Genomic DNA, 23797 nt, shown 5'->3' with positions numbered 1-23797 from the left:
CAATTTGTTTAAAAGGGGATTAAGCCTTCCTAAGTGGAAAGCAATAGGAGATTGCCAGGGAAACAATGAGGTGGTTGCTAATGGGACCTTCAGCTGCAGGGCAGGGCCTGCAGGGTGCTGACAGACATCCTGCCCAGCTCCTCACTCAGCTGAGCACATTGCTCACTGCTTTAAATATTTGAGGGGAGTTTTCTTGCTGGAAAGGGAGAGACGCTCCTTGGGCCACTGCTGTAGAGCACTGGCAGCTGGTTGTAGCTGCCTTAAATACTCCCAGGGTGCTCAGACATTGTTCTCTCACTCCCCAGTGCTATGGAAGCTCTGTCAGTCACTCACTATCCAACACCATTAACTCCTCAAAGTTACCAAGCAGATGGATGGTATCCCTTATAAAGAAGGCGGCCTGGGGCACATGGGCACTCACAGCTGGTCCTTAGTTCCTGCCCCAAACATGCTTGGCAAAAAAAGAGTTGTTAACACTTGACAGGGAAAATGTCACTGCACACACAACTCACAGCTACAAGTTGCATCTTCTACAAGGAAAATCCTGTAGCTCTTTGGGGTTTCAGCAGTAGCGCTGGGCATGTGCTGCTGCCACCTCATGGAAAGCAGGGTTTAAAAGAGGTGGTTTCAGGTTGTGTTGCCAGGCAGAGCACACCATCTTCTAGGGCTTTACCCAGCCCGTCCTGGCAGGCATTCTTTCATCTCAAAGCCTCGTGGCCCTCCTGCAAAATACAAAGTGTGTATCACATTGGTAAGGCAGCTGGGATGAGGATGGAGCATGGCAGGACAGGTTTGGGGTGGCAGAAGCCTGGTGGCCCTCCAGGCCACCACTGTCATAGAATCCAAATATTCTGAGTTGGAGGGGACCCATCAGGATCATCTGGTCCAACTCCAGTCCCTGTGTAGGGCATCCCAAGGTGCACCCTGTCATTCCTCCCTTCTGTACCACAAGGACTTGGTAAAAACCACCAAAACAAAGCAACTAATAACGTTTAAGTTTAGTAAAATCATTTATATACACCAATGCATAATATTTACAATATAATACTGATCCAAAACAAACTAACATAGTACAGGTAACACTGAAAAGGAAAAATGAAAACATTTTCATACACAGAAGTTAAACATGGCATGAGGACAGACAGATTTCCAAAAGAAAAACCTGAAGTGATGACAGCAAAACACTGACATGTTGCTATTTCAAATAAAAACCTTTTTTGCCTACTCAAGTTCTTCTAACTTTTTAATACAGACAGCTTAAAATAATTAAGTCACAGGAGAAGTCAGATATACATAACATTTTGGAAAGGTCAAATGATTTCAGAGATTTTTCTCTTAAATAAAATAAAATAAAATAAAATAAAATAAGCCAAACCTACAGAGCTTTCCCGTATCCTTAGTGTTTCAACAAAGAATGTCCTCTTTGATCCCACACAACCCTTCCATCTCAAGATATTTACAATATTCACAGTCTACTAGAAAGGATCAGTAGATTTATTACCAAGCAAAACCTTATATAATCAAGACAAGGTATCTTGCATTTATGTCAACTGAAAAATAAAAAAACACAGGAAGGAGATAGTAAAATACTACTTTAAAATATCGAAATTAATCCATTAAAGTGTATTATTGAAATTTGAAACATGACTTTTAAAAGAGTAAAATAATCAACTTTCTCACAGAAACAAAACCATTTGACCTTGTATCTTCAAATTGTGTTTTCTCAGTCTGTCCCTCCCTACCTCTGTTTTAGATCAGGCTGTTCTCATTTCTCACAGACAATAAAATCTATAGTAAATCCATATCACAAAAGCCCTTAGAAATTTGACTTCTCTCCACACACCAAACACTTCACAGATGTACCCACCTCACCACCAGTGACAGCTTGAAATGATTCTGGTACAAGTTAAGGGAGGATGAATAGAGGATGGACCCCCTGATGCACAGACAGATCCCATCTCCTCTGCTCATTTCTGAGCAGCCTGCATGACAAGGAGCAGCCCGCATGACAAGGAGCAGCCCAAGGTGCTCCCACTGTCCCTCACACACTGGCACTGCAGAACCAGGCTGAAGCTGCTTCCTACAACTCATTACACAACACACAACCCTCACTACTGTCATCTTTAACACCAGAGAACCTACCAAAGGAAAAACAAAAACAAACCAACAGGTCCCAGCATGTCACACCCTGCCTATCTGGCTGCTGCCCGGCAGTGTCTCTGCTGACTGCACTCTGCACTCCCCACAAAAGCAGCTATCATCTGATCCACTTTCTTGCTAAGAAGTTCTGGCTCCCAACAAACTGCTTGAGGATTTTCCTCCTTGGAAAGCAAAGTGCTTTTGTGAGGCATTTTTTGCCCTCCCATTCAAACAAAGGTGATTTCGTTGTTTATTTCTCTATTTGCCACTCTTAGAAATTCCAAAACAATGAGATTTCTCACAAAAGAATCCATGTATTTCAAGTTTAAAAGGTAATTATCTGTTACATGCAGAGATTGTGTGGATGGTGACGACCTAGAATTTAGATCAAGGACAAAAATGCATATAATAGGGCCTGCAAACTTGCTGATAGTACCAAGAAATGACAAATACTCTTGTCTCTGGCTAAATCTCTACCCTTGTCATCGACACCTGTCAGTGCACAATATTCCATGTAGTGTCAAGAGGTACAATTCCAGCTTACACAGAAACTCCCTGTTTCCATCAGGGAAAGTGATGGCTAAGTAGGGACTCAGCAACAGATCAGGCATTGGTAAACTGCCAACGGGACTGGAAAAAAGCTGACCAGGTGCTGATGAAGAAAAGGAAATGAAGCATCTCCATGTAGAAAAACTAAGTCACTGTTTACAAAATTCCATAGAAAGAGTCAGACATTGGTTTGCCATCAAGCTGTAGGTTGCAAGGAAGTCTGGTACAGAAAACAGACAAAAAAGAACAAGGCAGGACTGCCATAAGAGTAACTTGAGAGACTCATGGCTCAGGTTTGTAAACGTAAACCCAAAATTAATGAGCTATGAAATATACCAGTAATGTTCAAGAGTCATTACTAATAGCCCTGAATTGGCACTTCAGTCTGCAGACCAAACCTTTCAATGTCTGCACAGGTTTAGTACCAAAATATCTCTATAAAAAGCCTTCGACCAGTCTCGAAAGAAAGAAAAGCATCAGAAGGTAGAAAACTAGAAATATGTACAGATTTTTTTTCATTTGTTTGTTTAATTAAAATTTAAAAAAGCAGCTTTTGGAGCCAATGTTCCAGACTAGTGTAAGAATCTGCCCTGGGCAGCCTCATGGTCCAGGCAGCATAAGGACATTGTGTCAAGGAGCAGCCCTGCATCTGTTGCTCCCTCAGGAGGAGCTCAAAGGCATCGAAGAGACGAGGAGCTTGGACTCCAGAGGGTGACACAAGAGAGGGATCACTGGTGGATTCACACAGCAGCACTATGACCCCTGCCAGGATGAGCTCTTTTAAACAAGAGGACAAGGTGGAAACTAAGTGTTGGATCTTCTAGAAAGGAAAGAATGGAGTAGATGGCTGGAACAGACACAACTGCTGGGCTGGGGATGAAGCAAATGAACCCCACACTTACTGTGCAAGATCCCACCATGAACACAGAAATAACTGGAACAGAAGTAACTAGAACATTCCTCTATTCTGCTGTCAAACAATAGGATAAAATGAGGAGTCTTATGCTGAATGGCCAACTCAGCCATAAAAAAGGTCTGAGGAAGATGGGGAAGAAGACAAAAAAGAGGGCTACTGATCAGAACTGAAGAACACAGCAAGCAGATGGACTTGGGTGTCCTCAGCAAGGCCAAGTGTGCCTCTGGGGTCACCCAGCCAACCAAGAAGTTATTTAGTTGCCTCTACATAAAGACTCAAAATTTAGTCATAAAGGGTAGCTCTGAAGTTTGTGTCTCACAGCACTTGCTTCAAGTACTTACTGAGCAGGGTGTTGAGAAACTGTGGCTGTCTTGTTCACATACACAGTCATTGCAGCTGGCTGTATCTATTGCAGATGGAAGGCAGCTTCTGCAACTGGTTGTTAAGGAAAGAATGGTCTTTAACAAGATAAATTTGCCCCATCCAAGGGGCTCATGATTAACAGTACATAAGTGATCATATATACCTCAAGGAACTGAGTTTTAAAAAAATATTACAGTACCAATGATTTTTTTTTCATATCTACAACTATACAGCATTTTCAAGCAGTATGGAAATTTAATGAAATAATTATGATTTATTAATTTACATAAAAATACTTTTTACAGTTAAAGAATAAATCTTAAATGATAAAAAAAATTAGATTAAGAAGCTCCAGCTATTGAGAGTCATGGGAGTTTGTCTGCTCTTCAATGACTTGTTTTACTATTTCTGCCAGTTTTAGTCGATCCACTTTATCTGTGAATCCTCTGCCTGAAAGGAAAAGAACAAGTAATCAGGTGGTGCTGGGCACAAGGAGGAAAACAATCTGAACACAAAACAGTCCTTCACACAGAAATGCAGGACAATGTTTGCAAGGGAATCAGTATCAGTTCTGATCTGTTCCAATGCAAGAAATGGAGCACTTGGAAACCTAAATCAAAACCAAACACACAAAAAACAAGGGGAGAGGCACGGCCAAACCCCTGTACACCTGGAACCCTGGTTCCCTTATATGCACCAGTGTCTGCTCCTGGGGGCTGCCACCTCTGCCCCCCTGTTTTGTCCAGGAGCCCCCTGAGCACCCCTGAGGCAGCTGGCCTGTTTTAATTCTTCTTCCTGCCCAGACTTGTGCTGCCAGAGAAGAGGGCAGCAGGCCTCAGCAGAAAGAGGGTAATAGACAGCTGGGAGGAAACCAGCTCCCAACAGCTAAAACAACTTCTAAAACGATGGTCCATCTGTGCTATGATGCTCCTGCAGGACTTGGTGCCTTTGAACCCTCCACCCTCAACCTCCAACAGACATTTTAAAGCTGAACTTTCAACGTCATTTCTAGAACATCTATGCTGGCAGATGGGCTAACTAGATCAGCCTGACACAAATTTGAGAGATTTGTTTTTGTTTCCACACCCAGCAGCAGCACCACTCTCCAAGGAAGAGAAGGAGCTCCTCACCATTCCAGCTGAAGCTCTGAAGAGTGTCTCGCAGCAACTTACACTCCCGGTTATACTTCCATGCCTCCTGCATCACTTCATTCAGCTTCTCATCTTCATTCTCTCCTATGTAGGAGAACAGAAAGAAACAGAGGTTTGTCCTTCTGCCTCCCAGCAGCACTCAGAGCTTCAGCACACAGCACGTCCAGTTAGTCCTCCTTGTCTCACACACACCAGGAAATTGGTTAGAAAGCAGACACTCCTGTTTGGAAGTTATTTTCACAGCTCTGCATGTCCCTGCTGACATCAGGATCATACACACACCAAATCACAGCCCACAAGACAAGGCTTCCCTCTTGGGACTGACTAGGATGACAGGGGTTTTATCCTTCCTCACTACTGACACAGACTGATCTTCAGGCACATTAAAAACTCAGCATCTTGCACGTTTAGGAATTAAACTTTCTAAAAAGTAGCAACCTTTACCAGCCTGTGGTAGAATGCACTGAGCAATCACATCTCTCAGTTTTTCCAGAGCCACGTTGGAATCGTTACTGCCATTCTCAGGGTCATGGATATAAACACCATCCTTTGGCTTCGTGCTGCAAAAGAACCAGGAGGAAACAATGACAATCGGAATGCAGCTCAAGTTCATCACTCACTGCATAACTGCTCCAGGTAATGCCCTCTCTCTCTCATTGGAAAGCTGGGACTAGGAGCTGGATTCAGCATTAATTAGAAAATGTCCTGAATTATGGGACCACTTTAAATATGAAGAAAAATAATTTAAATTAATTCAAGTAAGGGAAATCCTGAAATGCATTCTATTTTTTCAGATAGGTAACAAAGAGATTACCTGATTTTTTCAGTACATAAGTGCCCAGATTACAAAAAAATTCCTGGAATTCTTTCTCTCATTTCTCCTTACCTTACTCAACATGTGACCTATCTTCTAAGAAGGGATCTGTTCCACTGCCCATACAACACTGTCCAACCTCCTTCCTGCCCTCACTGCTGTATCTTGGAAGACCCCAAGTGCTGCAAGCACTACCTGACTCCAACTACCCGCTTCAGCACGAAGAGTGTGTCAAACAAGCCAGAAATCCAGGAGCACAGTTCCCACTGAATGAACCTGGAACACGTTTAAAGTCACTCTCTGTGCATCCTGGCTGCCTACACTGGGACCTTGCACAACCAGACTCAGAGAGTTACCCCAGCAGTTTCCTTTTGCGCAGGATTGGGTTGTTGACGGAGTGAAGGGGTTTCAGGCTGACTTTGAGGTCTTGGATTCTCATGTTGGCAAGTTGCTCTGCATGAGCCTGTTGTATCCCTGCAACCACTGCCTGGAATGACAAGAATTGCACTTGATGTTTTAATTGGTTTCTTTGGGCATTAAAGAACAATATGTGGGCAATGTTAGCCATGGACACAAGAAAAAAAGATGCACCAAAATCCTATTTATTTCAGAGATGCACCACCAACAAACCCTGAGTCTGTGTTAGCAAGACCTGCTTAGAACTACAGCCATTGCCTGTGGGGAGAGGTATCCTGACCTCACAAGGCTGAACAGGACAAAGGATCATCTCTGCTGCTCATCTTCACAAGCCCCAGAGTGCTGACTGGACTCCTACTGAGCAGAGTTTAAAGGAAGCAAGAAGGGCCATTCATCTGCTGCTAATTAACAAGGTCCTCACTGTAGTCAGGTGTAAAACATGAGTATAAAATAGAAAAGACCTACACAAGAGTCTTCAGACATGTTTACTACAATACTCTACTTGTTAGCACATGGCTGCTCTTTACCACCAATCCCGGGGCATCTTCTATCCCAAATTTCAAATCGAACCATTTCCATTTTCTTACCAAGATCTCAGGCTCTCACTAAGGCAGAAGAGGAGCTCTTAGTCTGCATGACACCACGGGAAAGAAAACACTCAAATCACCCAACAGCTACCCAGGTCCTCTATCATAGAATCACAGAATGGTTTGGGTTGGAAGGGACCTTAAAGATCATCCAGTCCTACCCCCCTGCATGGGCAGGGACACCTCCCACCAGCCCAGGCTGCTCCCAGCCCCATCCAACCTGCCCTTCAACACTGCCAGGGATGGGGCAGCCACAGCATCTCTGGGCCAGGGTCTCACCACCCTCACAGTCAAGAATGCAACATTCCTAATAAAATAAAATGTCATTTAGACCTTGTCCATCATCAGCTGGGCAGAGGGGAGGATGTTATCAAGTGCTTCAGTGGAGTTGAGCCAGGGATGGTCCAGCACACCTTCGATGGTCAGACGTTCCTCAGGTTTGACCTTCAGCAGCCTGGGGGAGGAACCAATCAGTCCATAAAAAGGTCTTTAGTGTTGTACAGTGTGCTGCTCGGGCTGGGATCACAGCACTTAGCAATCTCTAAGAAGTAGAGGGGCCAAAAAAGAAACACCTCCTAACAACTAAAACATGAAGCTGAACCAAAAGCAGTCTGACTTTCTGCCAGCTTCCCTGACCTGTGGTGATATTTTAATGCTACCACAGCTCATCAGTTACATTCAGCAAGTCGGTGTAAAAGAAAGACACCAAAGACCATTTTAGTAATACCTGTGTATTGCTGAACTCTATATTCACATCCTTCCAGAGGGGAAATTATCTTCCAGACAAACTGGAAATAACCCAGATGGACACTCTCTGAAAATCCACATCTAGGGCTCATCCACATGATAGTCTCTACTCATACCAGGACTCTGGGCATGGTGAACCAAGGCAAAGTTTCAGGAAACCTCTTTGCTGAATTAACTTCTTCCACCATGCAACTCAGCTTTTTTGCCCCTGCAAAAGCCTCAAGTAATGGCCACTTGGGCAGCCTACAGCACCTCAAAATAATAAGAAACTTTATTCTATGGAATTAGATTTTGCTAGAATGAAACCCTGGAAAAGAGATTTTGCAGACAAACTCATTTCCTGTGACAATCACATCTGTTTAAATAAAAAAAGTACAATTTGACACCAAGTGCTGACAAGTTATGCCAAGAGTCTAAATCAGAAACAGAATGACTTGATGAGTTTGTCACATTTTCTTAGCCAGTGCTCTACATCAGCCTCCTGGCTGCAAAGCAGAATTGTTTAATGTACCAAGAAAGTGGAAAAAGCTTTTACAAAATGTCAGCAGGACCAGAGGCCAGCTCACACTCCACCTGCAAGGCCATGCTGCCTAACAGGCCATAAGGTCAGGCTGGACACCAGACCCAAGACACGTGCATTCCTTCCCTGTAGGGTTTCCAAAGTCCTCACCTATTGTTAAGCACTCCAGCTCACAAAGCTTGAGGTCAGAAATCAGCTCGACATGCTTGAAAGGAAGCAGCTGCTGGAATGCAAAATATGACCTCCAGAAGCAAGACTCCACATGAAGAGCAGTCTCCATAAATAAAATGTACATTTATCCAGAATTGTATAAAGCCTGAATGTATTCCTGCACCATCAGCACAGACTCAGACTCACTGGCTGGAAAAGACAAGCAGGAAAGGGAGTCCTAATAACAGTCATATGAGAATTAAGTGAAGTGAACTGAATCCAACAACATTCTGTTAGCTGAGTTTCATGGTCATTTTCAAAGACAATGAAACCTTTTGACTGTGGAGCTTCTGAGTGAGAAAAAAAGAGCTGACCTTGGTATAAGCAGAAGTTTCACTGCAACACAATCTGTGGTTTACTTGGTCAAAGGTTGTGGGCCCTCCTGCACTGCTATAAACAGGTCCTGGCACCCCTTCCAAACAATGTTAAGTCCTTGAAGATGTTACAGTATGTCAGAGGAGACAGTGACAGTTTAAAATTGTTTAAGAAATTGATTTTTTTTCTATTAATGTTGCTTTAATCCTTCCAGTTCCATAGAAGCAAAGGCATTAAGTCCCTCTCACATTTTTGAAAAATAAAATATCAGTGCAAAACCTTATCTCATAGTCTGACACCTTGGGACAGATCTTAACCTCCCTTTGCAGACTTCTCTCTTGACTGTGTATTATGTGCTCAGGCTTTTAAGGGACAGATCTACTGATGTTGGTCTGTGATGCCACCTTAATGCATCCTGATTTGAACAGGAGTTCAGACATTACCACAGCAGATGTGGCAGCCAGTGGTTTGTGTTATCATAGACTCATGGAATGGTTTGGGTTGGAAGGGACCTTAAAGATCATCTAGTTCCAACCCCCCTGCATGGGCAGGGACACCTCCCACCAGCCCAGGTTGCTCCAAGCCCCATCCAACCTGCCCTTCAACACTGCCAGGGATGGGACAGCCACAGCTTCTCTGAGCAACCTGTTCTAGGGTCTCACCACCCTCACAATAAATAATTTCTTCCTAATGTCTAAATAATGTCTACCCTGCTCTGAAGCAAGGCAGTGTTACCCGCTCCCCTGACAAACCAAATACACAACTGCTCTCTGGTCACTTCAGAGACAAGGAGACATCAAAAATGGAACACAACAGTTGTGAAGGAAAACAAAAAAAGAGAGGGAAAGAAAAATATTTACCAGCCTTCATTCATGCTGAATATGACAGAGTACTTTCCAGCTGGATGTGCTGCAGCCAATCCCACCCCACCTTTGGAATAACAAGCCCTTTGTGATAATGTCCTTGGAAGTGGGTTTTCCAATTTCTTAATACAAGCAAAGAGCAAGACAACATTCTCCTCAGCTGACTCACTTTCGCACGATGTCTTTGGCCATTTCTGAGATCTGGCTCCACTCTTCCTCCGGGAACTCAAAACTTCCTGTCATGATCTTCTTCCTCATGTCCTTCGGAATTGTCCGACTGTGGTGCTTGGAGTAGAAGGGAGGGTATCCACACAGCATCACGTAAATAATGACACCCAGGGACCACAAGTCACAGCTCTGAAAGCAAGGAAATGATCACTTTGGGGCACAATTTGCAGCAAGCAGCGACCTTAAAAGCTCTACATGATTCCCAGCTCCTCCTAAGGTCCACCTGGGGACCTTCATGGGTAAGGATGGCAGATATGTGTGAGATGTTTGGCTAATTAGATGAGTTCCTGTCACAGAGATCAGAACATCTCTGTTGCTCCTGGCCATAAGGCTGTCATTTTGGGGCAATAAAGTCTATCACCTTAGGTGATAAACTGCCTGGAGACCAATTTTCCAGCAGATAGCTGGGGGCAGTGGGGAGGACACCGTGCTTTAGAGATAGTGACTGATGGGCTGTTTGATAGCTCACCTTGTTGTAGGTGTAAGGTGTTGGAGAGGTGGGGATAATGCCAGATTTTTCTTTCTGATGCCGTCTTTGTGCCTCCAATACCTGTTGCCATGAAAGGAATGAAAGAAATGATGAAAAATACCTCTCACTCCCAGGCACCACAACCAGCAATGCCTCCACCAAAGATGCCTGATGCTTTTCTGCTTGGTAGACTTACTCCAGCTACTGAAGACTCTGCCAAATTCAAACCATTCTTCCCAAGAAAGACTGGAACTTTCTACAGGCAAAAAATTCAGCTAAAATATTTTGCTGCTTTGGATGAAAATTCTGGATTTGCCTGAATTAAAGCATTTTGTTCAAAAACTCTAACACCTCCATGCTTTGAAATCAGGACTTAAGATGTGTTTGGAGGGTAACCTCAGCTCCAGAGACCTCCCTTTTTGCATCTCCCACGAACAAATTAAATTTGCCCCTCACTGATCAAATCTCTTTTTCTGGGTTTCTAAAAAAAATTTTTAAAATCTCCATTTAAATATGCTCAGGAAAAGTTTCTCACAGGCTTGGTAGCTCACTTGTTTTAACCCCCTTCACCAGCAGGCCCAGCTGAGGAGGCATTTCCAGGGCACTGGCCTGTGACTGCACAGGCTGAGCTCTGCAATTGCTCTCCCTTCAGCTGCAGCACTGAAGGCTGCTGACATGCCCAGCACTGCAATTAAACATCTAGCTGCAGTTTTAATTTTCTCCAGGACTCCAACACAAAGAACAAAAGAGCAGCAGTACAAACTCCAGCCTGTCTGTAATTATAGATTATGTCTTACTGCATATTAAGAAGGGGCCAGGCCTAGGTGAATGGGGACCCTCTGGCACTGCTCTCCTTTGGAGCCTTTACAGAACCTTTTTGTTTCAGCACAGTCCTTTTTAATGTCATCTTGTATGAACCTGGGCTGGAAGAAGGATTGGGAAGCAGGGACTCTTCCAAAAATGCTTTAACACAGCTAAAGGCCAACTGTCAAAATCCTGGAGTAGTGTCACCAGGGGCAGTTGGGCCTGGAGGAGTCAGGAGACACCAGCAGTAACTCAGAGCTAAGAACACAGCCTGGGAAATCTGCCTCACCATCTCCTGCTGTAACCAAGAGATCACTGGGGCACTACAGCTTGAAGAGTGGCTGCTGTACAAGTACTCAAGATTCCTGCATCCAGAAGTTCTTAATAGGACAGCAAAGGCTTTAAAAATGTCATGGCTATGGAGGAACAGGCAATCAAGATCACGCTGTCCCTTGAGCCTAGAACTGTAATTGGTTGTTACCTGAGGTGCAACATAATATGGAGTGAACTGTGGTGTCATCAAGTCACCTTGGTCTACTTTGGCAAATCCAAAGTCACACAATTTAACAGGTGCATCCTAAAACAAGGAGAAGAAGCTTCATTACAAAACCTCATTGTATCACCCTTTCTAATACATATTTCTCACCTTGTACTCATCTTACCTTTGCCACACATTCTCCTTTTTTGTATTTATACCCTTACCATTCCACAAAGCAGATAAAAGGCCATAAAGTGATCTTTGGAACAATTACTTTTGTTTTTTCCAGGCTGCTCTGGGTCCAAAGCAGCCCCCTCCCAAGCTCTGGAAAGCACTAAGCACATTGTGGGGGGGGTCACTGCATAGGCAGGGTGGTTATAAGCAGAAGAAGAAAGAAACAGGCACGAGCCTGGATATGTCAAAGGACCCATAATGCAGGTTGGAACGTATTTCAAAAGCCCCATATGTAACAGCAGCAGCACAGACAGCCTGTCCTCTAAGCAGATCAGAGCATGGAAGAGCACACAGCCAAAACAGGTGATTGATTCATTTTTGCCACCAAAACACTGCATTCATGTCATTTTACAACTGTTCTGAAAAAGGCCATGGAGCAGCACCCACAGAAAACCAAGTCTTCATCTTACCAGAGAGTTATCCTTGAAGAGAAGATTCTCAGGCTTGAGGTCTCGATGTGCAATGTTGAGTGAGTGGCAATGCTGCAAAGCCAAAGCTATCTGAAAAAGGGCACAAGAAATCAACCACCATTACAGAACTCCTCCTTCAGCCCAGACAGTTATTTTAGCTTTAAAAATAACATTGTCAACAGAGCTTAGACCCCAGAATTTTCACTCCACCTGGGTACAAATCTGATTTAGGACCAGCCTGGCCACACTGCATGGGACAGCATCTCCCGCGACGATGGGGAAATGAAACCCACCCAGCGACTCAGCTTGCATTTCACTGCAAGCAAACAGAACATAAAAGCTAAGTTGTACTGGGCTTCCCAGCCACTTTAGTTTGAGTAATTATTAAGTGAAACAGATCATGACAGTGTCCTTTCACCTGCTGTGCCAGGCCTACACACTCAATACATTTTCTTGCACGCTCTCCAGCAATTACATTCTGCTTAGCAGTCAGTGAGCTCTTGCTTCAATAGTTCAATTAATATTTTATTACATTTGTTACTGATATAGGAGTGAACATTCAGGCAGTTTTATTCCATCATTCTGGATGTTGCTGCCTGCAATTTACTCCTCTCATTAGGTATTACACAGAAATGTATTATTTGACTCTTTCAAAGACAACTTCTCACACTGCTGGGGTTTAGAAACCTGTAACCCAGTCAGAAAAGTGCTACAAACTGTACATGCCAAAGTGCAATTCACTTGAAGAACACCAAAGCATAAACACTTCAGCAGCATCACTGTAACAGAAGTAAGGTCAAGCCACACAATCCATATTTGGAATTATTCCTATTGGCTCCTGAAGGATCCTACCCAAATACAGAACCTGGGGTGAAGCGTTGAGAAGACTGAAAATCACTGTGACAAGAGAACTTGAGTGTTAACTTAGCTCAGAAACAAATAGAAACACATTCCCAAAGAAAACACAACATTCAAGAGAGAGTTGTCTAGAGAAATGGAGAGGGGAAAAATGACATCAGAACAAACAGCACAGGAAACAGGCACTGGAGTGGTCCAGTTCTCTCGTTATCTTCCATCATAGGCAGCACTTCCATAAAACCAAATATAGAAGCCAGCTGGGGAACCACCAGCCCAGGACACGTGTAGGTTATTGTGTGCTACCCTGCCTGAGGTGAGTGAAACACCAAGTCTGTGTCGTGGCCAAGAGGGGTTCTCAAACTGGAGCTCAGGAACCATGTGAGGCCCAAGAGGAGCCTGTGGCCAGTTGGAGGCAACACTTTTAGCACAACAGCCATGGATACAGCAGGAAGACTGAGCAGGAGAAGAACTCTCTCTGGTGAAATGTTCTGTAGACCACGTTAGGAAAACCATTGCTAAGGACAGCAGAGACACCAGAAGAACTAGCCCACACCTTCAAATTCTTTGCCTCTTTTTAACTTCAGCATTGTCAGGTTATAACAAAGCAGGCAATGACCATTGGATCAGAACTGCGGATTATTTTAACTTCCTTTTTTCCCACCCCCCCACCCCAGGAAATTGTTAAATACTTTAGCCATTACCATTCATGGATTTGCTTACACATGGGTGTTAACTTGCCTGCTTTGTTACTTGGCTTGCTTGCTTCTCAGTAAAGTGCCGGTGCTGGCTGATTCTGTGAAATAGCTCTCCCCCTTCCATCATCTCCATTACAATTAGGAGCCGAGCCCTGTTCAAAAGCATTTCATTTTGTTATATGAAAAGTAATAAAAAATAACAGAATTGCTAAGGTAATAAGGCATAGTTCACATCTACTGCTGCAGGCCAAGAGAGAGACACACTTGCTGCTTCTGTGGTTGTTCCAGCTATTTTGGTTCTGTCACATTGCCTTTAACCACATAAACTGCAGGATTTTCTGGCTCCCAGCCCAATCTGACTGGCTGATTATCAGCCAGGAATCTACAGTTTGCTCTTCATGCTGGGCTCCCTCATCCAGCTGGAACACACACCATGGACAGGTCTACAGGGGTGCATTCAGACAGATACACCTGACCTTCACCCACACCTGCACAGCAAGCCAGCTTGGAGCTGGAAGCCATTTAGACACATCAACATACAACCCTGCCCTCAAAGAAGACTGCAGCAGGTAGAGTCTTGCCTGACACAGGCTGAACTGCTCCCAGGCTGGAGCTGGCTGAGGGCACAAAGTACACCTGTCTGCACCCATCCCTGCAGCCAGGCCCATCTGCCCAGGCACCCAAGATGTTTGTGGCAACTTAGAAGGAGAAGGTTGAGGAATTATCATTAATGCTTTTGAGTCTGGCTACTCTACTGTACCTCACTGCTTTAATTTACAGTTTTATTGCCATCATTATGAAGAACAACAAATTGGAAGTGTGGAGATCAGGACTGCTAGATACTGAAGAAACTAATTTCATAGAATGGTTTGGGTTGGAAGGGACCTTAAAGATCATCTAGTTCCAGCCCCTCTGCATGGGCAGGGACACCTCCCACTAGACCAGGTTGCTCCAAACCCCATCCAACTTGGCCTTGAACACTTCCAGGGAGGGGGCTTCCACAGCTCCCCTGGGCAACCTAAGAACTTCGAATTCTCACCACACAGCAGAATCAGACACAACAGAGGCTAAGACAGGTCTCAGCTGTTTAATTCTCCCAGCTCTGAATTTTTTTTCCTCAACTAATATCCAATTAGAAGACAATGTTTTTTATCCCAAGCAACTAATGTATGAAAAATATTAAGTCAGTTTCATGTTTTGCTTTGTTCATTTTAAGCAGGGCAACATCTTGAGAGCTCACAGGATAAAACCTAGGCTTTTCAGAAACAATTCCTTCTTCCTTTTTCTGTTCATGAAGGCTGGCACTGAATTTCCCAGGAATCACCACTGTGTAAAAGGATCTCATTTAGGATTCTAGGTAGCAACAGAAGTCACAGCTCCAAGCCTGCTTTAACAGGGCTTTGAAAGCAGAAGGAGGCTCAAAGGTTACAATTCAATTCAAGCTATTACAGCAATATCAAAGCAGGGCAGAAGGTGATACACTCTCTCAGACAATGCAGGTATCACAGACTGAATCAATGAACAACCTAAGAAATGAAGATGTATTCAAAACCAGTAATGAAGGATGCAAATTCATTTAAATGTGCAAAGGTCTGGTCATTTACAGGGGAAAAAGCAAGCATTGCTTAGTGCAAAGCGTAGATATCACATCTGGAACACCCTATAAAGATTCATTTTTGTTACACTGTGATTTAAAAAAAAAGCAAACTCCACTATACCTTGGCCTAAACATGGAAAGTAAACTGTGGGAATGAATCACCCTATGTAATCTTACCTTGGGCTGGATTCATGTGGGAACTGCACACTGTTAGCATAGACTTCGATGATCTGAACAATATTGGGATGTGTTGCACACATCATGTGCAGACGTACCTTGAAGAGAAGGGAGGAAATGTTACACGGTGACACACACTTGGCCACTCCTGTTCCTCCCTCTGCCCCTAAGACTATGGCACCCCATGTCTGCCAGCTGTGCTCAGTCACACTCAACTTAGAACTAGCCAAAAAAAACTGAGTGGCTACAAGCACTTACACAAGTGACCAACAGCTACTTGGACTAGGTAGGACACAAAGATCACATGTTGACAACATATTTCATAGAATCTTACAATGGTTTGGGTTGGAAGGGACCTTAAAGATCATCTAGTTCAGATCCCCCTGCATGGGCAGGGACACCTCCCACCAGCCCAGGTTGCTCCAAGCCCCATCCAAGCTGCCCTTCAACACTTACAGGGATGGGGCAGCCACAGCCTCCCTGGGCAACCTGGGCCAGGGTCTCACCACCCTCACACTAAAGAATTTCCAATCTCTCCTATTCCAGGTTTAACCCACTCCCCTCTGTCCTCTCTCTACAAGCCCTTGGTAAAAAGTCCCTCCTCAGCTTCCCTGGAGCCCCTTCAGACACTATGAGGTCTCCCTGGAGCCTTCTCTTCTCCAACTTATCACAGACCATGAAATCAAACCCAGCAGAGAACCAGAAAAAGCCCAATCTTTTAATTTGGGGTTTTTTAAAACAAATTTAAAGCTAGAACTAGCTTTAAAGTAGCAATAGAGATACAATTGAAACTGAAAATGTATTACTAAAGCCTGACATTCCATAATCAGTCTTATTCTATGATGATGCAGCACTCCCACCATGTGAAACCTCTCCTGTTCCAACTTTCTGAAACAGGCACCTAAGGAACTTTCCACAGTTTAAAGCTACCTGGACTGCTAAATCAAGTCAAGACTTGATGTTCTTTGTAAAGAGATTCATTTTTCCATGGGAATTTTAAATGAGAATTTGCTTAGTAACAGGAAAGCTGCGTAAACCTTGAGGACAATTAACTCTTCTTTCACTGTCAGGATGCCTTGAGCCACAGCCCATCCTTGCCAATCACAAGTCACAAACAGTCTCAAGGAGCTGATTTACTTTCTCGTACGAGGATAAACCCGTTTATGGTGCAACTCGAAGCGTTCTTGGCAATTCCCAGAGTGGTGACATCCAAGAGTGAGATGTATGGAAACAAAACCAGTTCTAAATTAGTCATGTCACATTCCATGGACAGAAGGAGAACATGAGCTTTAAAACACTGCTCTATACCCTACACCTGCACACCTACAGCCAACTCAGAAAGACCCTCTGCTTCACCCACCACCTCACCCTCCAGGGACTAAGCACAGCAAGGCTGGAGGATCAAACCCAAGGGATCCTCCACAGCAAGATCTGAAGAACACTTTTTTCTAAAATAAAAAAATCCACCAAAAAGGGGGAGACTCTGCGGGGTGTCAGGAGGCAGGCAGGATAAACAGGAACTATACCTCATTTCTAGCTTTTGGACGATCAAGCAGAATTTTCAGTGCAAAGCGTTCTTGAGAGGATTTTTTCACGCAGACTCTGGTATTACAGCAATAAAATTATTCAGTCAGCAAAAATGTTAAAAAGAGACACTTCAAGCAATTGATCTGCAGTTGTGAGTTTGCTCTCCAGGCTGGAGCCAACAGGAATGCCCACCATCTGGAATATACAGGGCACCTGTCACCACATCCCAGCTTGAAAGCCTCAGCTTTCAGCCTTCCACAACAATCCAACTCATTATGCAGGAACATCTAACCCCAAGCTGTATTTCCAGCACTGCAGAAGTACTTGAGGGCAACGGGGCACTGCAGACAAGCAGAAGGCACTCCAGACATTCAGCCCAAAGAGATGCTTCTGATGAAAAAACCTGCACCACACAGAGGCAGCCTGAATATCACCACGGGAGGGTGTAGTCTGCAATAAAAGAAGGGTTTATGATGGGAACCCCTGTTTCAGCAAGGCCACCAACTGTGCTGCACACGTTTTTTCTCTCTTTCCCCCACTGAACGTTAACAATTGCGCTGCACCAGAGGGCAGGGCCCACGGACTGACGGGCGGCTGAAAGGACAGAAAACAAAGGGGTATTTTAATAAAGATCAGAGGCAACACAGCAACAGAAAATGAATGAGGAGAAACCAATTGCCTGGGCAGGAAGATAAATGGTGGCAGAAGACAATTGCCTTGTCAAGCTCCCAGAACAGAGAGGCACAGACATTTGTTTTCCAGCGTTTGTGCAGATTTCTCAAGCGAGAGAGTTCTTGTTGGAACGGGAACAGACGTTTGGCTTTACAGAAAGCTCCCAGTTCCTGCAGGGGTTGGACATTCCCGATGGACGAGTCTGGTACAAGAGGGAGAGCTCGTGGCACTGTCTGCTTTGGCCTCACGTGATGATGGGAAAAAATAGCTGGTAAAAATAGCTGAGGGGCACAGGGTGCTGATGGCTCCAGCCATGATCCCGCAGGCGGGAGCAGCGACCTTTGCACCACACAGACACTGGTATCCCAGGGACAAAGGTGGTGGAGCAGAATTCACAGCCCACTCCTGCTTTGCTTGGGGGATACAGCAGTGAGAAGGGACAAAGCAGAGAGGGGGGGGGAAGAGTTTTTACTTCAAACATTTCCCACAAAAGACAATACCTCATCTGTGCATCAGCCTCGACTCGCAGGGAGCACAGAGACATTTGTTTGCTTATAAAGAGCCTTCCACACATCACATCTCAATTAAAATCCATCCTCACATCTCCACAGCTAATGAAACAGGCTGAGCAAACAATTGCACACAATTACACACTGTCTTACCTAACAGGACCACTGATCCCAGCTCCCAGCTTCTGAGTCCAGTTTATGTTGTACTCCTCTAAAATGGAGGTTTCCTATTCCAGAAAGAGCAGGAGAAGGAGAGTAAAAATAAATTAAATTACTACATCCCTTCCAAAAAAAAAAAACAAATCACCCCAAAAAACCACAACAGCTCAGCAGACCTGATTTGCAAGATACCTGAGCAGAGAAAGAGCCTGCTTTGGAGTTTTGCTTCCCCTAGGAAAATTAAACATAAATACAAATGCTCACCTAACAATGCATCTCAGTTTAAATTTAGTTCTGTGCAGCTGAGACTGCTCACCCTGGCACTCTGAAACAGGATTATTGAGAACAGTAAATGGGATCTTGTGCCTTTAATACAGAAAGCACATCAAGGGCACTTTTCCTCCCCTGACTCTTCAGTCCATCCTCCTGACTATAAATGATCAAACACAATTAAACACAACACACACAATTTCAACATCACTGTGTATTTTTAGGTCATACGGTGCAATAGAAAATAATTCTGCTGCCTTCTTAGGGTTTTCAAACCTCTGGAATCATTATGCTCTAAATTAAACCCTGCCTGACTAGTTTTAGCTTGTCTGATAATGAACCAGGCTCATGTTTATAATCCTTTTGTCCAAATCCATACAAACAGGGCTTGGTTTTGTTATGACACAGCTTGGGTGCTCTCATGCTCAAACATGTCCCAGGGTTTGGTGGCTGCTGCTGCCATGTGCTGTCACACCCAACAGCACAGCAGGGCTTGGTGGTGGCCACGCCATGTGCCAACTCCAGTCAGCAGGCCATGCACACCACCACAATTCCACCTTTCACATTTTTGAAAGGGCAACAAAAGGAGCTGGTAACAAAAGCTGGAACTGGAGGGGCTGAAACAAGCAGGTAAAATACTTCCCAAAAGCACTGGAAACAAACGGAAGAGACTGCTGCTGCCTGCAGAGCAGCTTCTTTCTGGTCAGATTTGCCCCTTCTCTTCACCTCAAAATGAGCAGCATTTCAGGGCTCACTCATGCTACAAACTGTGAGGAAAGGGAGAACATTCCTGCTTTCCCTGAGGCACTGGCCATGGCAGGGCCCACCCCAGGATCGCTGGCCTCCAAACACCACTGCCAGGCTGGGGCCAGAGCTCAAGCCACAGGGACTGAGAACAAAGCAAGAGAGGAAAGCTGACATTTAAGGCAAGATTTGAAGGGATTAGAGAGTGCAAAAGGCAGATGTGAAAGGAAAAAGTGCCTTTTAACACAGTCTGGAGTGGGTATTACATGAATCATAAACCGGTCGAATGAAAGGTGCAGAGCAAAAAGTTAACTTTAACTTTTAACCAGAGCTTTTATGTAGGGTTTTTAAAGGGGAAGAGCGGCGTGGCTCCCACAGGGGTTGTTGTTTTCAAGGAGAAGCAAAAAGAAACTTCCTTAGAAATTTAACTAACATAAATTTCACTGGTGAGAAGTGTCTTGTGGAAAAGCTAATTGAATGTTCTGCTATTCAGATACAGGGAATCGAAGGCTTCCCAGGTGGAATGAAAACATCATTTTACAGCATGAATGAGCAGAGAAAGGGTTTCTCTGACCTGAGGAGCACTTCCTCAGTACATGCTTTCAGGATCCTGCTCAGTGTTTACACTAAGAAGTCAAAGCACTGAAATGGAGCAGGAAATCCCAGAGTCTGGAGCAGCAGCCTAAGTGAGAACCATTCTGCAGTATTTTGTATTGAAATCTGGTGCCCCCAAACCTGCCTACCCCTTGCAGCTGCACAGGCTGGGCTAAAAAGAGATACTCTCTGCACACACCAGCCTAGTCCTGACTAAACAGCTTCTGCTGCCACTTCTGCCATGTCACAGAGACCATTTGCTTTTTTTCAGCTGAGCAAGTTGAAGAGAGGAGCTGAGTAGGAATTAGGAGTCAAACAAAGAGAGAATCAGACCTCATTGTTCTCAACTCCTGAAGGGTAAGTTCAACAACTACAAGGAAGCCCATTTTAAATAAAAATTTATTTCCTCTTTCACATTCTGCATCTTTCCAATGGCTTTAACTAAAAAAGTCAACAATTTTGTTGTCTGCATTTTAATTTGGATTCAAATCTTCCTTCAAAAGTAGCTTTACAACTTAGAAGTAAAAATGAATAATCTAGTGATTAAGAAAGACTATTCCCCATTTCCCAGTGATATGAAACACATTATTTGAGAACTGGGATGTCCATCAATGTACAAATTGCTTATATAGAGTCACAGAGTCAAAGGGGTTGGAAGGGACCTCTGGAGATCATCTTGTCCAACCCCCCTGCTAGAGCAGCATCCCCTAAAGCAGATCCCACAGGAACACATCCAGATGGGTTTGGAATGTCTCCAGGGATGGAGACTCCACAACCTCCCTGGGCAGCCTGTCCCAGGGCTCTGTTAGTCTCACAGTAAATAAGTTTTTTCCTTTTGCTTAACTTGAACCTCCAGCTTGTGCCATATCCCCTTGTAGCTCTGGAACAGGAGCTCCACACCTATCACCAAGACTATGCAGCTGCAAACCAACACAGATTCATAACATTCAAACAGTGTGAAGCACCTAAAATGCACAGATCCAAAACTGCCCTCTGAAAATATCCAGGTTATTTCCGCTGGGAAGCGGGAACACCTCGCCTCCCCCTTTAGATCTCTGCACTGTGGACACGGGCAGCAGAGGGAAGGGATTCTGCACCGAGCTCCACATCTGGAGAACAAATCCCTCAGAGCAGCAGTGCTGCACAGCTCTGGAGTTGCAGCCTGGCTGACAGGTCAGCTGGAACTAATCTGCTGTGGCCAGGAGCAGAGGAGGCAGGAGAGCGCCGGGGAGAGCGCATCAAACCAAACCTGCTGCTGTGCAGTTTCTTCCTGCAAACCTTTCTCCTCCTGCTGTGAAAGGAGCTTTACATTTCCAACCACTCCTTAATTTCCAGGGGTCAAAGGGAATAAAGTAGGTGAAAATGTATTCCATCACCATTTCTCTCCCGCAGCACGACTGCCTTCCAGCCAGCTCGGGGGACCTAAAACAACGGCGGGAGCATCGTCCCGCGCCGCGTCAGCAGTCTGGGCTGCTGGCTGCATGGAGAGGCAGGACTGGGAGATCTCTCCCAGCTTGATCTCCAGTGAGCTGCTGTCAGACAGGGCTGGGCATGCAGTGGGGCTCCTCTGAGCACCCATGGGAAAGGTTTGGAACGAGGTGCTTGAAGGGTAACGCACCAGGCACGGCACCCGGGCACTGTGGGGACAGACCCACCCCTGCAACAGGCGAGACCCCAACAGGCAGTGTGACCCCTCCTCTGCTGCTCCAGCTCACTGCCCCTCTGTCCAAATAGCTCCACAGGGACACAGGATCCCAGACCGGTTTGGGTTGGAAGGGACCTTAAAGATCACCTAGTCCCACCCCCTGCATGGGCAGGGACACCTCCCACCAGCCCAGGCTGCTCCAAGCCCCATCCAACCTGCCCTTCAACACTGCCAGGGATGGGGCAGCCACAGCTTCCCTGGGCAACCTGGGCCAGGGTCTCATCACTACCTCGACTCTTTACACCCACAGACACAGGTGAAAACAAATCAAACCTGAACAAAACCCAACTATTTGGGAAACTGAGAAATCTGAATCTTACATAAAAGTCCTAAAAGATTTGCCAGAATCTGTTCTTGCTCAGAATCCTCTGGGCTGAGAGGGGCAGGAGGCAGATCAGGCCTGTCCCAACAGGAACAGAACCACTTCAGCTTTTCTGTTTTGCTTCTAACCCCCACGAGGTCTGATGTAGATCTTCACCATCATGTGAAATACCATGGAAATATGTGGAAAGTCTTTTTTTTTTAAAGCCTCCAAGACAGCTGCTCCACCTGCACTGTACCAAGAGTGAGAAGGAAGCAGGACAGTGCACAATTCCAGACCTTGATCCCATGGTTTAATGACAACCCAGGCTGTGTGAACATGGTGCTTTGACTCCCCTCTAACTTTGGGCTCTCTCAGATCAAAATGCAAGACTTGCATATTTGAAATCAATCTAGATTTCAACACCACCAGACTCTACTGCTCTTGTTTTAATAAGCATTCATGAAAGCAACCAGAACCTGTGAGAGCAAATGCAGAAGGTGAAGATCCTGCAGAGCCTTTAAAACATTATTTTATTGTCACTTTATCTCAAAAGGGTTTCCCCGCTTCTCCGGGAAATCCCCTCAGCCAGGTCACTGAAGGATTCTCCAGGAAGTGCTGAAAAAAAGCAATCTTGGGTCTGGTTCAGCTCCTCTATCACCACTCGAAACACAAACATCCCACACACCAGATTTGTTTGCATCGCAGCATCGGAGCAGGAGCTCGGGCTGAGGCGGCAGCGGGGGCCGCCGGGAGGGGAGACCCCGACCCCGGGCACCCGCTTCTGCTCCCCGCGGTCTCCGCATCTCCACACCGGTGTCCCAAGGAGGATCCCGTGGGATTCGTCTGCCTGCAGCTCCCATTTCCCTGCCCGGCGTCTGGCTCTGCTGTGACGAGCCCCAGGGCAGCGGGCCCCGGCGGAGAAGCGGAGCCGCAGCCCGGAGGGGCTGCCCAGCTCCCCGCGCAGGGCAGGGGGCGAGCAGGGGCGGGTGGCGGGGGCTGCAGCCTACCTTGATCATCTTGTCCATCTCCTGATCCTCCGACATCCTCCCGCGGGGCTGCAGGCGGCGAGTGGGGAGGCGAGATCCGCCGTCCCGGCCCCAGCGAGGGGCTGCGGGGACCGCTGAGGCGGCGAGAAGGCGGCGGGGGGGCCGGGGGCGCTGGGCCGCGCTAGGCAACGGGCAGCCCCGGGGGAGCCTTTGTGCCACGGCCGCACCGCCTCATCCCCGGCCGGGGGGGGGCCGGGGGGCAGGCCAGGACCCCCGCGGAGGCGGGGAAGGCGCGGACGGGCCCGGACCGCGGCTCAGCCCGGGAGCCGCCGCCGCCGCCGAGGGGCCCGGCAGGCAGGCATTGCCGGCGCCTGAGCCGGGCACACCCGCCGGGCGGCGCCGCCCGCCGAGCCGCTACCGTCCTTTGGCGCAACCCCTCGGAAGGCCGCCCCGAACCTCCCGCCTCCTCCCCGCCGCCACCGCGGAATTTTAGAAAGCCCCGCTACTGCGGCGGGGCGCTTGACAGGCGGTCGCCCTCACTCCTAAAAACGCGACGGCGCCACCGAGGTCCCCGCGGGGACCTTCGTCCTGCCGGGACCTCGCGATGACGGACGGGGGGGGTGAGTGCGGAGGGAGGAGACCCCGCCCCGGGGAAGGAGGGGGGGGGGCCGCGTGAGCGCGCGGGGAGGCGCGGCGCGAGATCTCGCGAGATGTGCGGGGCGCGCGCGGCCGCTCGCCCCCTCATGGCGGCGGGAGGGAGCCCGGCCCGCCCGGCCCGCCCGGCCC

The 23797-nt window shown here is 46.3% G+C and overlaps 1 protein-coding gene across 2 annotated transcripts; it reads right to left on the bottom strand.

Moving 5' to 3' along the window:
• Positions 1 to 991: 991 nt before the first annotated feature.
• On the bottom strand, positions 992 to 23459 carry MAPKAPK5 (MAPK activated protein kinase 5). Of its 2 annotated transcripts, none has more exons than XM_051633944.1 (14): positions 23033 to 23459; positions 18403 to 18476; positions 17068 to 17143; positions 15542 to 15639; positions 13811 to 13919; positions 12215 to 12304; positions 11574 to 11669; positions 10289 to 10369; positions 9761 to 9948; positions 7270 to 7390; positions 6289 to 6419; positions 5557 to 5678; positions 5098 to 5202; positions 992 to 4417 (listed from the first exon to the last, which is right to left on the bottom strand). In XM_051633944.1, exons 1-14 carry the CDS (start codon positions 23066 to 23068, stop codon positions 4323 to 4325), a joined length of 1422 nt encoding a protein of 473 aa, XP_051489904.1. In that variant the 5' UTR covers positions 23069 to 23459; the 3' UTR covers positions 992 to 4322. The 2 variants fall into 2 exon arrangements, with proteins under 2 accessions (XP_051489904.1, XP_051489905.1); XM_051633945.1 differs by having other exon boundaries at positions 5563 to 5678; positions 23033 to 23457.
• Between the last annotated feature and the right edge of the window lie 338 nt (positions 23460 to 23797).

Source organism: Apus apus, chromosome 16 (assembly GCF_020740795.1).
Source record: "Apus apus isolate bApuApu2 chromosome 16, bApuApu2.pri.cur, whole genome shotgun sequence".
In the NCBI taxonomy this organism is placed as follows: Eukaryota; Metazoa; Chordata; class Aves; order Apodiformes; family Apodidae; genus Apus; species Apus apus.
Note: the sequence above shows the minus strand (reverse complement) of the source record. Positions and strands in the feature narration are given on the sequence as shown.